The 12342-nt window shown below is 41.8% G+C and overlaps 1 protein-coding gene across 6 annotated transcripts in view; it reads left to right on the plus strand.

The window, feature by feature from the left end:
- The first annotated feature begins 334 nt into the window (after positions 1-334).
- The window catches only part of SBF2 (SET binding factor 2), a 231823-nt gene continuing 219815 nt past the window's right edge, over positions 335-12342 (plus strand). For 4 of the 6 annotated variants that reach the window (XM_015631153.3, XM_015631155.3, XM_015631156.3 and 1 more), the window contains exon 1: positions 336-554. In XM_015631153.3, coding sequence (XP_015486639.1) covers positions 500-554 — 55 coding nt within the window. In that variant the 5' untranslated portion in view covers positions 336-499. Of the gene's footprint in view, positions 555-12342 lie in introns of all 6 variants that reach the window. The other 2 variants (XM_015631151.3, XM_015631152.3) reach the window with 1 other exon arrangement.

Consider the following 12342-nt stretch of genomic DNA (forward strand, 5'->3'; position numbering starts at 1 on the left):
GGAGCGGCGAGCTGCAGTCCCGCTCGAGCAGCCGAGTCTCCCCGGGCACGCAGAGCGCTCGCACCCGCCGCGAGTGTCTTTTGTGAGGGGAACGCGCCCCGCACCCGCCGCTCCCCGGGCGGCCACCGGACAGGGGGAGGCTGCCGCGAGACAAAGCCCCGCGCGGGCGGGGCGCGGACCTCCCCCGCCAGGCCCTCCCCGCCCGCGGGGGGCTGCCAAGGGAGGCCGCGGCGCTGGCAGCGGCGTCCCGGCACGGCGGTCGGCCCGGGGCAGCGGCACCGCGGGACAGCCGGGCCGGGCCGCCCCAGCCCCCGCCCAGCCCCGGGGTCACGGCGAGCGGTCCGGGCGGCGCGCAGGCGCACGGCGCGCCCGCGCCTCCAACATGGCTGAGGTGGTGCCGTTCCTCCTGCGGCGGGCGCGGAGCGGAGGATGCTGAGCCTGCCCCGAGCCGCCGCCGCAGCCGCTGGGGTGGTGAGGCCGAGGCGCGCCCCGCGCAGCCATGGCCAGGCTGGCCGACTACTTCATCGTGGTGGGCTATGACCACGAGAAGACAGGTAGGTGTGGCTGCGCGCAGCGCTGCCCCGCCGTGCCTGGCCGCTCCCCGCGCTCCTGCCCGGCCCCGGCCCCCGCCCGCCTCCGGCCGGGCCGCGGGAGGAGGAGACTGCGGCGCACACGGGGCGAGCGTCCGGCCGGGGGAGGAAGGGGTGAGGGCAGCGGGGCGAGCCAAGGGTTAATCCCCCTTTCCCAAGGGGGAAGCGGAGGGGCTCCTACACCGCCCGGCCGGGGCAGCCCCGGCCCGCCCCGCTGCCGGGAGAGGCTGCGGTTCCTTCCCAAAAGCGCGGGCAGGTTCAAACGGGGCCCGCGGCCGTGCCCGGGCCCGGCCCCCGGCCTGCGGCCGGAGTGGCGGGGCAGGGCCGGTCCCGCCGTGCCCCACCGGTGTCCCCCGGCTGGGGCGCGACAGCCGCGGCTCCCGGGAGAACAAAGGCTGCCGAGGGGGCTCGGCGAGCAGCGGGATTTGCCCCGTGTCGCTGCTCCTCCATCGCCTGTTGAACGGTGCCGCGTATCCCCCGGGGAAGCGCCGGAGGCTCTGCGGGAGTGGGCGCTTTTCATAAAGCCTGGGGATACGTTCTGTCTGCTGGGGGCAGAGGGAAGTGGTGCTGTCTGCTGTCGTTTTGTGGGCAGAGAGAGAGTGGTTTGTTACGTAACTCTCCGTTATGATACCAGCTTTGTTGCTGCAGAGATCTCAAATCAGTGTTTAAACCCATTGGAAAACGAAGTGATTGTCAACTGGTACGTGTTCGTGCTGGGTATTTTAGAGCGATCCTTTGATTGTATGTTGTTAATAAACAATATTTTAAACAGTCTAATGTTCCCTAATTTATTTGACTATGCATAAACCAAACAACACTCAAGTTTGTTACTCAGCGTAATTCTTTGAAGTAGCAATTGCGTGTAGTCTGTATATGATCATTCAAAAAGTGCAGCTAATAAACTCAGACTATGGGATTTTTTGAAAAGAAGTGTAATTTTTAGAGAAATCATTATATTTGTGTCCTTAAAGATGTGGTGTCTTACAAAGTTCTGCTAAGGGTCTCTTAGATTTCATTATTCTGCAATTACCATTCTGTTAATTGAAGCCTGGTTTCACCTCCCACCCCATTTGATAATAGGTTTGTCCTAATTGTACTGTCAAAATTAAGATAGGTGAAATGGGGAGTATTTTATATTAAAGACCTTCCCTTTTGCCCCTCTCCTGTCTGGAACGTTTTCCTTGACAAAGCAGAGAAAACCCGAATCAAAACAAAGAAGCAACCAAAAAACTCAGATGAGCTTTTAAGAAGACAAAGAAGTAGGCTGCTTGCTTCATGGGTATGATCAATCTGATGGAGTATGTGCAGTGAAATTACAGATTGCATTGGAAAGCTTTATGTCTGTAAAATGTCTTCATCTGTAGCATTTAAGTATGTGTTTAACGTCCTGTACATGAATTGTCTCATGAAGTTTGGTAGAATTGCTTGCATGGGTGAAATTGAGCAGATTCAGAAATAACTCCTGAACCTTAATTTGAAAAGGTCATGACCAGAAAGTAACTGTTTAGACTTTATTATTTAAATTACTTGTAGCTACTTTAATGCTTCATAAGAAAAATGCTTGAAGGAACAACATTCTGTTGAAGACTAGGCATGCATTGTTTTCCAAATTCCTTTACCCCCACATGCAATCCCATAATACATGGAGTACTGACCTTTATTCTTCTTATAAAACTCTAAAGTTTTTTATGTATTTATTATCCTTCCTTCTATATGAAAAGCAGGGACAAACATTTCTAGGATTATAGACTAGCTACCCTCAAAGCTTTTATATTTTTATGTTTGTTCCTTTTTTTTCTTCCCTATTTTTTTTTCAGCTGCAGCTACCTTCTGGCTTGGTTTTAATGTTGAGTGTAATTATGTTTTGTAGTGTTTGGTTTTTGTGTTGATTTTGGTTTTTTTTTTTTTTTTTGTTTCGTTTTGTTTTTTCCCCAGGCATAATCTGTAGAATAGCTTTGTGTAAACAAGCAAACAAAAATGCTGTACCCTTCCCCCCAACCTGTGTGTCAGCAGCGTTTGGATGATAAATCCTTGTGGTTTATATGAGGGTGTTTATAGCAGTAACTGCTCTCCTAGGAAAGCCCCACTGTGTCTGCTGGCTCTCCTCTCACTGCTTATTTGGATTTATTTACATGTACCAATATCTGCAGTAGCCCTGAAAATGTGGTAAAGGTGCTGATTTCCTGGGCAGGTTATCTGGCTTTACTCAAACATTCGCTGTAAATATCTAAAATGCATGTTTATGCAGTTTAGGAGCAGATTTATAGATTTTTCTTGTTTTGGAACAGCTTTGTTACTGATGCTACAAGTTTTTATCCAGCATGGTCTTCAGGGGAACTGAACAATTTTATTGTCCTTTGGGAGTCAAGCATAGGAAAGTCCATTCCTGTTCTGGCCTGTGTAAATAGAGGTTAAAGCAGTCCTAGTGTGGTAAATCTTCCTTTGGCTTCCAGCTGGCTTTAGGATGCTGACCCATCCAAAAGACCTTTCTTGCTGGGTGTGTTACCTGTGTTGCTGTATTATCTTGTCCTGGGATTACTTTTCTGCTAATTTTTCCAGCAGTGTTGGCTCACCAGGATGTCAGATGGATGCCAGTATTGGCGTGGAGGAGGGTCAGGAAGACAGATCAATGCACCCTGAATTTGTATCAGCTTAAATGGTCCTAGAGCCTTGGGCACAAAGATGTTAGTGAGGTGGCTTTGCCTCCTACGTGCTCCAAGGAAACTAATGGGAACCCTTGGATAATTTGCCTAACAGGCAGTTTATTCATGCTTGGCAAGATGCACAGAGCCTCTGCCTGAGCGGAGAATGAGCTTTGCTGTTGATAAGTGTCGGTAGAATCGAAGGCACTTAGGAGTTGAGAAGTCTTTGTGTTGTCAAGGATGACCTGATTCACCCAGCTTTCTCTGTGTTTCAGGTACACTGCTTTGTATTCCCACTTAAGTTGCTCAATCTGTGTCTCTCACTATAAAGCTAAGCTTAGATGGGTCATAGTTTTCATGGCTGTTGTGTATTTTAAGGACTTGTTCTGAGCCACTGCTCAGAACTGCAGCAGCCGTAGCTGCTGTCAGAAGTGCATGTTAAGTGTCCTGACAGAGTTGGAGAAACCAGATTTAGAAATCCCCCAGCTTTACTAAACCCCCTTTTTCTAGTTCTAACAGTGAAAGCATGAAGGATTTCAGTGATACACAGAGTAAAGCAATCAAGCTTGGTGTATTTTGCTTTCAGCTGAACCTTGGTTGATGTAGATAACCACATTTTCCCCCAGCATATCAGCACAATATAAAGCTGTTACATAACAGGCTACAAAAGACACTTAGAGAAGTCTCTGAAAGGAGCAAAGGTGCTACCAAACATAGACATTCTGGCTTAACAGCTCAGAGAAATCCTATGACGCCTTACTGCTTATGCATTTTATTTCTTCATGGATTTTGAAGTGTGTTTGATGTGCTTCACCAAAAAATTCTCATTTAGTATGTCTGAATAATGGAATGTGGATGGGATTTATGAAGAACACAGATGTTTGCAAGGATCATAGAAGGGCATGAGAAAATGCCTTTTTTGTTTTGTTTGTTTTTAGTTTTGCTGGTATATAAGCTCCAATCATAAATCTGTCCCTAGATTTTACATATAGTGATACTTGGAAAAGGTAAAAGAGAACATTGTGTCTTTCTTAGCTCAGCAGCTGAAGGGTAAGGATAAAGAACAGAGGATCTGGATTTGATGAATTATCCCAAACACCTGTAGCAGCTTTCCTGTAGCATGCTGTTGGTTGCCCAGAAGTTAAAGCAGAAAACCTGTGAGGTGGAGCAAGATGTTTTCTGTGAGGTTTGGTCACTCTAAGAAGACAGAGGAGTGATTTGTTCTTGATTTTGTGTGCAGTTGCAATGTGTAGGACAGAAGGCATGCAACAGTATAGCAGTTTTATTTGGCTGTTGTCACAACTGATAAATGCTGGTATAACATGTGTAGGCTCTGTTGTGGTTGTTTCTGTTCTGATTTTTATCAACTCCTCTTCAGGGAAGCCTTTATTGTGTAACATAGCTTCGTATCTCAGAGGATTTGAAACAAGACAAGTGATTGTTGATGGAGTGGGAGAAGTTTCTAAATGGGGTTGTCTGATTCTTTTATTATTTCTTTTTCCTGTGAGCAGATTTTATCTGTGAAGAATATAATATCATGAGGATTTTCTGGTGTATTTGCTGTATATTTGTAGTTGGGCATTTCACTGAGCTAGTGTGTGTATAAGGAGTGGATGATTGCTTGATGCTGTGGCATGCAATCTCTGCAAAACAGAAAATATAGAAAAATAAGGGAATAAAACTGTTACTTCAGTGGCTTTCTTATCTGTGCTGTGGCTTAATTTGATTCAAATGCAATCCAGGAAAATCTCAAGGGGATTAAAAAACCCAATGAAACCAAAGTCCTTCTTATTGTGGGAGGAGAATTGTAGCTGTAGCAGAAGGAAGCATCAAGTGTAGTGCTGGAACTGGGGCAGAATTCAGAAGTGTGCCTGTGTATTGCTAGGAGATGGCTGTGGCTGGGAAGGGCATGGCAGCCCAAAAGCTTTGTAAACAAATTAATTGCTGCAGTAAATGAAATTATCTCTTCCTCCAAACCTCGTGCTTTATTTTTCCAATACAACAGATTCTGTCATACTATGCTGAAATGGAATGAGGAAAAAAAATGCTTCTATTGCATGTGGTTTTGTTTGTTTTGATTGTGGTGGTGTTTGTTGGTTGGTTTTTTGGGTTTTTTTTGGTGAGATAAAACTCTCTTGAAAGTCTCCTTGGAGGACCCCCAGTATTTTTTGGCAGCTTGTATACATAGAAGTTATTCAAGCAGTTTCTTCTAGTACATAATGTTGACTAAAAAAATATTTTGATTTTGGTTTGTGGATTTATCATTTAGGAGAAATCTTAAAATCAGTAAAGATCATGTAAATCTTCTTTCCCCCAGATGTCTGTAATGGATATTGCTAAAGAACTTGGATTTCAGACTCTTTACTCAGTCTTGCCATTATAAAAACAACAACAATAAAAATACCTCTTTTTTCAGCCTTTCATTTTAAACTAAAGTATTTGTGGAGGCTGTTTTTTTTTCTCTGTAAGCTATCTTCATTTGTTCTGAAACACGAGGACACAGATTATGTTGAGGGAAGTAGCATTTCCTATATTTGTGACTCAATTGCAGTCAAGGAACTCACTCTCTTCTGTTCTGCCCTGGATTAACTTTGTGGATTATCTGACAAAAATACACTTTTCCTGCAGCCTGTTCATGGAAAACAGTTTGTTACGCAAGGCTGAATACTGTGTAAGCCCTGGCCTTCTATAACCACAATCATATTTTTCAGTGGAGGGATAAAGAGACTGACATTTAACTTCTGTAATGTCCCAAACATAACAGTCTTGTCTTATAACCGTGAGGAAGAGAATTATACTGCTGTGGTAGTTCTCTGACACGAATTTACAGTACCAACTACCTCCCCAATTACTGGTACTCACAAAGGAAAACCACAGTCAGTGTGGAATCATTTGTAAAATGTGTAACAGCAGATTCACAGTTCAGCCTTGATAACTGTCAGTGAAAGTTGTATTCTGCAAATACATACTGGTGAGTAGGAGGTTTTCCTTTGGTTCATCTCTTCTCTTACTCCTCTTTGCAGTAGCATGAGACTTTTAGGCTCCTTGCTTATACAGTGAAAAAAATGATTTCTAACAATAGCATTATCAGTATTGATGAGATTAATTTTCTTCTGCTTGGTGTTTTGGGAATTGTGTTCCATTTTTATGTGTTTGTTGAAATAAATTACTCCTGTGGTGTCAGTGGTATGTTCTGAAGTCAAGGACAATCCAATTAGTGTTGATTGGGATTTGGCAGCTAAATCCCTGCTCATTGAGCCAAGAACATGCTGGTTATTGCTTATCTGCTAGTGACTAGATAGATCATGATTTTATGTCTCTAATGTTTACATTTCTCAGTTTTCAATCTTCTGCAAATTGAATACTATGAAAAAATGCAATCATTGAACAGAGCTTGAATTCTTTCTTTCCTCTCTGGTAGTGTTGTGCTCAAGGTGTCAGAGTAACCACAAAATTTCCAGTGAGCTGGACATAGGTGATTCTGTCACTCCTGCAGCCAGAACCAGCACTTGGTTCTGTCTGGGGTTGTGTGGAGCTGTTGTGGAGGAAAGCAAAGAGACAGAAAAAAACAAACTCATCATAATTTTGGATACAAAGTCAGGATAGTTGCATGCAAAACCCCATTGGACCATGGGAGACCTCAGTGGATAAAAAGAGACAAAGGAATGTTACTGGGCTTATAAAATCAGTCACACAGAAAAAAATTCAAGGGGAATAAAATAGAAGGTAGGAATAATGTCCTTATCATGTCCTTTTACCGTGGTTCATATGTTGTTTCCTAGGATTGAAAACCCCAGAAAATCCATTATGTGACACTTGGATCTATCTTCAGCTAGATAGAAAATGTCTTTTTTAAATGTTAGAGTGTTGGGTTGGGTCTGCTAGAATAGCAACTGGAGGGAAGATGAGACATACTAGCAGAGGATTTCTCAGATACTTGTGGATGAAAACAGATGGCAGCTCTTCTTTCTGGAACCTTGACTTCATTTGTGGTAGGTTGTGCATTTGGAAGATGGGTTTTGTTGAGCTCCTTTTGCCAGCTGCTGTAGACAGTGATGCCAGGAGTTCAGAGTTTTGTCAGACTCTGTAGTGGGCTGCACGTCACTCCCTTTAGGAGCCCTTCTTTATAAGACATTGGCCACTCCTCCTGCTTACTCTATTTGACATGTTCTGGTATTTTAAAATGCTTTATCTTCTACGTTTTTTCCAGAAGAATCTCTACCTTATCATCTCTCCTACTTTCTCCTTCCTTCTCTTGCTCTCAGTGTCCATTCAATTCTTTTTATATACTTTGTGGCTTTCTGAGATGAGTCCTCTTGGCCACTCAGTCTGATTTCTTATGGTTTTTCATCTTTAAATAAACAAATTTCAATTCATCACACAAGCACCAGGGCCAGGTTTTGTCCCTTCTGTAAATTTTAGCCCTAAAAGTGTGTTCGGTAGAATTTTAGGCCAAAAAAAATCTTTTTCTCCCCAGTCTTACTTCTCAGAAGCAGAGAAAATATTTGGTGTGAAGTTTTTACTGAAATAATTGAGCTGGTAACAGATGTCAACCATTGAGACTTTATATGGTATCTTTAGTTGGTTTAAGTAAAAAATAATTGAAAATAGTTACAGAACAAGGTAGAGCACCATTAGTGATGCCTATAGCCATTAGTTATTTGTCTATCTAAAAAACGTGGCACTCTCATTTCTTAGTTGGTTACAACTGCACCACTTAAAGCCCAACAAACCTTTTAGCTTGACCACTGTATTGTTGAAGTCTTCCACAGTTTAAATTTGTACATTTAACATGTGTATTTTTGTTTTGGACAAAGAAATGCAGACGCTTGTCCTTTTTTGTGACTATTGTTCTCTGAACTGTAAATCTAATTCCTAAATGGCAGTAAGAATAAGCTGTATGTGTGACTAACAAAATACTCAAGACTTGAAAGACAAAGTTGTGATCTTGTAATAAATTCAACTGTAATGGAATTTTAATTCTTGAAATATTGTTGAATGGGCATACTGTACTTCTTAAGAAAGGTTAAATTAGGAAAGCTGTGTTCTTTAATTCTATTACACAGACTGCTTTTCATAAACATGCAAATTACAATTGCATAAAAATAGAAGAAAGCCACATGCTTTGTTCCTGCAGAGCTGTTTCTTCATAATTAATCTATTTTCCCAGAAAAACACATGTAGTTTTATGAAGCTTGTGTGATGACTGGGCTGTTACTGGTCTATATTGTTGGTATATGCTATTTTTAAACTAGTTTTAATACAAAACATTCTAGTAAAACTTACAAGAGGATTTCCATTTTCTTTCTCCTTGTTTTATAGTTTGTGAAGAGAGAAGTAGTAGATTTGATATTAAGAATATAGAATTTTTTTAAAGAAAAGTTTCAGAGAAAAATTGGTGATAAAACCAATTGTAAAAGCCTTCCTAAAACACAGATTTAAACCCACATTTCCCCCCGTTTTTGGGGGGGGGGTAATTTAATCTATTTAGAGCCTTCTTTTAGGCTGCAAGTTCTTAGAATCTTCAGTCTGTGAGATTTTTTTTCCTTCAGTGTATTTTGTTCAGTGGGCTGCCAGGCAGAATTTGCTTTTTGTGAAGTATCTTTGCCCGGGGCCTCTGCCTGAGCCATAGGTTGTGCCCGGCTGCAGCTGAGGAACAAGTTGGAATTTCCTGTTAAGGGAGGGAAGAGCTGCTGCCTGAGCATTCATTGCCTTTGGGATTCACCCCACATTTCTTAGAAGTGCAATTATTGAATTATTCTTACTTTATGTCTTTCAGGAGCTGCTTGCTTTTGCAAAATGGGAAGCTAATTAGCATGTGTTTCTCATGATCAGTAAGTTTCAGCAGTGGTAGAAGGCCCAAGGTTTGGAATGGATGCTTTTAGTGGTATTTCCAAAACAAATAAGATAACAAGGTATACACACAAAATAAAAGGATGTTTTCTGTGGTAATAAGTTTTTATTTGGAAATCCATGCAAGCATTCAAAGTGTTGCAGAGCAATATTTCTATGGGTATTTTATAGCGACTAAAACTGAAATGCTTATTTCCAGTGATAAATTCTGGTCTGCTTTGCTGAGGTGAGTTAAGATAATGCCTGTGAAGGTCTCAGATTTGCCCTTTAGCTGGAGGCAGCTGTCCCTACAGCGATTTCAGATGCTGGTGCCAGTTCTGTGCTACTCCCACTCACAAGGTTTTGACTCAAGCTACCTGTAAGCACGCTGGAAGCTGGGGCACCTGGGTTTGTGCTGACACTGAGAGTTCCCTTTCCCAGCTCTGAGAAGTTGATTCTTTCCAGCAGGGAAGCAGCAGAGAGAGCTGGAACATCCCAAAACCCCTCAGTAGGTTGTCCTCAGGCTGCAGCTGTGGTGGCACTGCAGTTCAGCAGGACAGCCAAAGCAAGTGGCGTGTTGTTTCAGCTACAGGCAACTGGAAAGAAAACAAAGCCATAGAGAGCCACATGTTTGTGATTTGGAATTCAAAACTCTTCTTTCAAAAGATTCTCTTTCCTGTTTGATTAACGTGCATAAATAATGATACCAGGTTTGCCACTGAGTAAACAGCGTCCGTTCAAGTTGTGATACTTTTGTAAGGTTGTTGTTTCAGCACTGTGTTTTCCAAATATTTTGTTTATAGTGTTTATTATTAAAAGAGATGAGATCATACATATTTAACAAAATAATCTCGTGGAGGCTGTTTTTTATCATTTTGTTCTCTTTTGCCACATGGCATCTTTTTGGAAGAGGCAAGACTGTCAGTCATTTTTTTGTGAGAGAATGGTCTTGAAAAGAACTCAGAAAACATGCTTTCTGCTTTTTTGACCTTGTAAGATGCTTTTGCATTCTTACAAAATTGCTTACGTGCTTGTTTATGGGTTTCTTTCTTTCTTTCTTCCTTTTTTTTTTTTTTTTTTTAATTTACAAAAATGTGGCTAGTGTTTTAGTAAATAGCCCTTTTTGGAAAACTGTAGTTCAAAAACATGTGGGTTCCCTGGCCTAGTCTCTAGACATAGTTATTGATAATCATAGCTGCTTTTCTTGCTGATAACCTAGTAGAAGACAAGGCATCAATTTATACTTAATTATAATAAAAATGAGGATTGTTGCTCTTCACAGTGAGGTAGGGTTTGAGAGGCCTAACTCAGAAGACTGTTGTTTTCATAATCTGTTGTTTTCTTGAGAATATGCTTACCATGATTTGAAGTTAGAAAACCCAGAGAGGTAAGATTCAGATAAAAATAATAATAACAATATATGTTTTTAAAGAAAGGCCGTAACTGGTCTGCAACCCGTTGTTTCTGTCTTGTGGAAAAGACCTTGGAGATGTTTCTTTTCCCAAAGTTGTGATGGTTAAAGATGAGATGCTGAAAAGTAAAACCCATGGATCTCCTATCTTCCTTTGTAACCGAGTTGTGTGTGTTCTGCTTATTCTCAGCAAGTGTTCTTGAAGTTATAGTAAAGTCTATGGGTTGTCTCCCATGCCCTAACTTCTTTTCTCCTTCTCCAACCTGACTCCCCAAAAATCAGTAATTCTTCTTGTTTTAGGTTTCATATGAAAACAGGAAGAGTCATGGCTACTAATACAATACAATACTTTGAAATTCTGGAGGAGAAAACTCTGAATATAGTTCTGTTTAAAAATCCCCATATGAAATCTATTAATGAGCAGTAGAAAACTCATTGCTTACTAAGTCTGGTATGTACTCCCTACCTAGTCTTAATTGTTCTCTTAAAGATTTGAAAATAGATTTGCAGAGACCAAAACATAAATTGTGTGTTTTATTTACTGTTTTATGAAAACTCTGGATCTTTTTTTATTCTTTTGCATTTGATGGTTACTAAGAGGAACTTTGGACTTTAGTGGTCTTAATGTAGTTGTACAAAACACCATGTGCTTTCTACAATTTTCACAGCAGATGGACCAAGGTTTCTGTCAACATGGTCTTGCCAAACTTAATTAGCAGCAAATTTTCATGTCTGAATCTAAGCTGTTCCTGATTTAATGGTAAAAATCTCAAGGGTTATGTATAGATTAAAGGATCATAGAATGGTTTTGGTTGGAAGGGACCTTTAAGATCCTCTGCTTCCATGGGCAGGGACACCTTCCACTAGATTGGGTTGTCCTTCCTATGTTGGGGCCCTCAGAGGTGGATGGAGTACTCCAGATGAAGTTTCAGAAGAGCAGAGTAGAAGGAGAGAATCACCTCTCTTGACCTGCTGATAAAGGATGGATGCAAGTGGTCACTGTTGATGGGCAAAATTGGTAGCATGAACTCCCAAAATTAATTTTGCAGAGCTTTTTTTTATGTTCAACTTGTAAATATCAAGTGAAAGAGGAAATGGAATACTTAATGCTTGAGACTTGCAGATGATTAAGAGAAAGTAATTAAAATAATTGTGAATAGCTGAATCTAAAGCTTGTGGTGAAGGGCTTCAGACAGAGCTCATGATACTGAGTGACTAGAATGTTCAAATTTTGCATGAAATGCAGTTTTGATAAATACAAGCTAAAGTATATTCAGTGATGAGAAAGAATTCATGGCCATGGTCTCTAATTTAGCTATTGTCACTTAGTGGAAAAGTTCTTGGAATTTGTTGGGACAGTTCTCTGTAAAACTTGAGCTTAACGTCTGGTACGGCATCAGTAAACTCAGAAATAAACAGTGTGGAATTGTGAAAAAACCCCGCCCAAAACCACTGTGGTACTGGGACTCACAGTTTGGGGGCCAGGAATGGGTTAGGTGAATCCTAGAGGTCCTGTTCAGCCCTGGCTTCTGTGATCCAGAACCTTAAACACGGGACAGGATCTGCAGGAATTGCCTGATCCGTTCTCTCCCGAGGCACAATTAGCTGTGCCTTTGCCGGCTGGGGCAGATCTTAACCCATTCTCAAAGCTCCTCAATAACATCCTTGCACAGCCTTCTCTGTCAGTTTATGGCTGTGCTCCTCTGGCTGACTTTTAGGAGACTTTTCGCTGTGTTTGAGTCATGTGGGTTTGAGTACAGTTTTCAGCCTGTTATTGCTATTTTCCTTGAAGTGTGGTGACCAAACTGGATGTGGTAATTTACATGAGATCTTACCAAAACACAGAGTGAGACTGGTTCTTGCTGGT

This window comes from Parus major, chromosome 5 (genome assembly GCF_001522545.3).
Source record: "Parus major isolate Abel chromosome 5, Parus_major1.1, whole genome shotgun sequence".
NCBI classification, from domain to species: domain Eukaryota; kingdom Metazoa; phylum Chordata; class Aves; order Passeriformes; family Paridae; genus Parus; species Parus major.